Genomic DNA, 2,998 nt, shown 5'->3' with positions numbered 1-2,998 from the left:
CTCCCCCCCCACCCCCCAGGACACCAGTCTGCCTGACGTTCTCCCCGCGCCGCCACGGGATCCGTCTACTCAAGCTACCTCTGGGGGGGTGGGGGGCAACTATATGGAAAGCGACTCTAAATGTACGAAATGGAATTGATACNGCCCCCCCGCCCCGCCCCGCCGGGGTTCCCTGCTGCAGCGGAGGTCGCTCTCAAGTCTTTTTTGTTTTAAAAAACCAGGCTTCAAGCCTAGCGTGGGGCCCGGTGCGGGGCTTGAACCCCCCACCCTGAGATCGAGCGCAGGAGGCCTGACCCGCTGAGCCGCCGGCGCCCCAAGTGCGCGAGTCTCTCCCCCCACCAGACACGGCTGCTCCCCGCCCACACACACCTCTCCGTCGAAGTCCCTGACCGGGGCGTCGCTCCCCTGGTCCATGCCTCCGGATGACAGGGAGCCCTCGGACGGCGACGGCACGGGCGGCCACTTGGCACTGTAGCTCCCCCCGGAGAACTCTCTCTTGAGGGCGCTGCCGTTCTGCGCCGACGACCCTGCAAGACACGGCCCGGGTGAGGTCCCTGTGGACGGCGTGCCTGCCCTGGGGCCGCCTGTGGGGCCGCGGTCAAGGCCGCCACCTCTGCACCTGTCACTTAACGGCTGGAGGGTCTGCATAAGCAGCAAAGAACGGGGAGAAGCATCTCCTTCCGAGGGGCGGAGAGCCTGGGATGCAAAAAGCAGGGGAGTTTCTTTAAAACCCCTAAAACCCGCTCCCCTTGGGTCTCCGCGCCGCCGAGACGCCACCAGGATGGCCGGGCACCGTTGGGAGGAGGGAGAAGGATGACGCCCCCGGAAGTACCGGGTACTGTTCGTACCTAAAGTGCTCAGTGTTCCTATTTATTTTTTAGTTTTTGCATAAAAACATGGTAACCTTGATGACCTTCGACGTCAGGACCCCTGGTCAGAGACACCTGTGCCATGGTCTCCGCACAAGGGCTAGGCTGTCGCTGGCGTGACGAGTCCCCGTCTGGTTTTCCCGCACGGACAATTCGATAACGGGGTCAGAGAGGGCCGTTTCAAGCACGTGGGTTGCGGCCCCCGGACGCAGGCATCCTGGGCGGCAGAGCGGGACCCTGCCTACGCAGCCCTTCAGCCTCTTATGAGGGTTCCGGGACGTACCCCCGGCTGGGAACCATGGACTCTTCGTCCTTCCTCCCCGGGGACGCACGCCTTACTTCTCTGACGTGGCTCTTCCGGGCCCTTCAGTCACCTCACCGGGCTCCCGCGCCTGCCTCGCGCTCCAGGAGCTGCGCACGTTAGGGTTTGAAATCCTGTTACTCTGAGAAGGAGCTCCAAAGTGCTAGAGGCTTCCATTGATCTGTTGGTTAACTGTGGGTCCCCGGGGCACCGGGGGGCTCGGCCGGCTGAGCTTCCGACTCTTGATTTTGGCTCAGGTCCTGAGGCTAGGGTCGAGGGATCGAGTCCCAGCTCAGGCTCTGCATGGAGTGAGGTCTGCTTTAAGGTTCTCTCCCTCTGTCCCTCCCCCAGCTTGTGTGCATGTTGCGCCACCTCCCCCTCCTCAAAATATAAGAAAATTGTGCGGCCTTCTGAGTCTCGGTTTTCATTTGCAAATAACTTCTACCCCAGTTTCTGTGGGAACGAGCGCGCTCAGTACATGGACACGGATGTGACCCGGCAGGGCCTGCAGGTGTGAGCGCACCTGTCTATCTACCGGAGTCTCTCCTTCCGCGCTGTGATTATTTAGGAAGAAACTAATGCATCCCCCCACCCCCCCAGTGATTATGCTTTTTTGAAGAACTTTGGGAATGTTCCTTTCAAAGAAAAGTCACACTCAATCACTCAATCTTAAACCATTAAAGCAGACCGCCAAAGAGGCCTGGGGACGGTCTGAGGACCGGTCCCGGCTGACTGAGAGCACACACTCGGGGGGTGGGCAGCGAGGTGTCGACGGTCCCCAGTGGCCAGGTCGCTAATGGGAGCACATCTTCCTCCCGGGGGAGGGCAGCAGCTTGGATGGAACCACGGCGGTCAACAGCTGTGTGTCGGGAAGCCATCCTGAGTCTGGCTGGTTGTGGAGACAGACAACGCAGTCCCCCGTTACTTCTCATTTCTCTCTCGCCTGGCTGTCCTTCTGGAAACTTCTCCCATGAGCTGGAGTCTTCTTAAAGTCGGTGAGAGGCACTCATCACAGCAGATGGCCCTCGGGGATTCCTGGACAGGGACCTCACGGAGCCACGCCTGACAGGAGCCCCACAGCCCGGTCTGCAGCCCGGTCATCCCGCGCTCGGGATGCGGCTGGGCTCTGCCTCACAGGTCCCGTCTCCACCTGCCATCCCACAGGGGCCTGGGGCGCCTCCCTGAGGCTGATGTGGACCCGGGTGGTGGCGACCCTGACGGGAGCCACCTGGAGCTCATTTTAAAAGACCACATTTATCTACAGGTTTCTAGCATGGCCTGCCATGAATCCGGCGGGACAAATACGGACACATTTGTGGGTGGCGGGTGGTGGCCCCAATCTTGCTGGGAATGTAACACATTATTCCACAGACTCCTTCCTCAAATGTATGTAAAAAAATCTGGATTCTGAAAACAAAAACAGCTTCTGGCTCCAAGGGTTTTGGAGAAGGGCTCATGGGCTAAAATATTACCGTTGTGATGCTCTGTGTGTTGAATCTGGGTAANAGGTTACAGAAAGGCTCCCACCTCCACCTGCCCGTGCGGCCACCTGCTCTGGGCCGGGACGCTCAGGCCCGCGGGGCAAGGGACGCAGGCTTCCAGCCACACGAGGAGCCGCAGCCACCCGGGGGACCCCGCGCAGGGCCATCCAGCTTGGCTGCTCCCAGATCCTGGGCCCTCAGAAAGGGGAAAACCCAGGATCCTCACTTCGGTCCTCGCACGGCCCGGGGCCAGAGAACAACCATGGAGGGGGGACCCTCTGTCCATGTAGCTGATGTTCCAGAACTCGAGGCCACAGATACGTTTACTGAACACGGATCTGCCTCCC

General features: G+C 60.4%; 1 protein-coding gene across 1 annotated transcript in view; it reads right to left on the bottom strand.

Annotated features, from left to right (window-relative positions):
• Window positions 1–2,998, bottom strand: part of CDC42BPA (CDC42 binding protein kinase alpha) — a 285,304-nt gene that overhangs the window by 599 nt on the left and 281,707 nt on the right. The window contains exon 39 of the mRNA XM_077779914.1: window positions 370–527. Coding sequence (XP_077636040.1) covers window positions 370–527 — 158 coding nt within the window. The remainder of the gene's footprint in view (window positions 1–369; window positions 528–2,998) is intronic.

This window comes from Crocuta crocuta, unplaced genomic scaffold, assembly GCF_008692635.1.
Source record: "Crocuta crocuta isolate KB4526 unplaced genomic scaffold, BGI_CrCroc_1.0 scaffold322, whole genome shotgun sequence".
Lineage (NCBI taxonomy): Eukaryota > Metazoa > Chordata > Mammalia > Carnivora > Hyaenidae > Crocuta > Crocuta crocuta.
The sequence above is the reverse complement of the archived record's forward strand: the minus strand, read 5'-3'. Positions and strand labels throughout refer to the sequence as shown.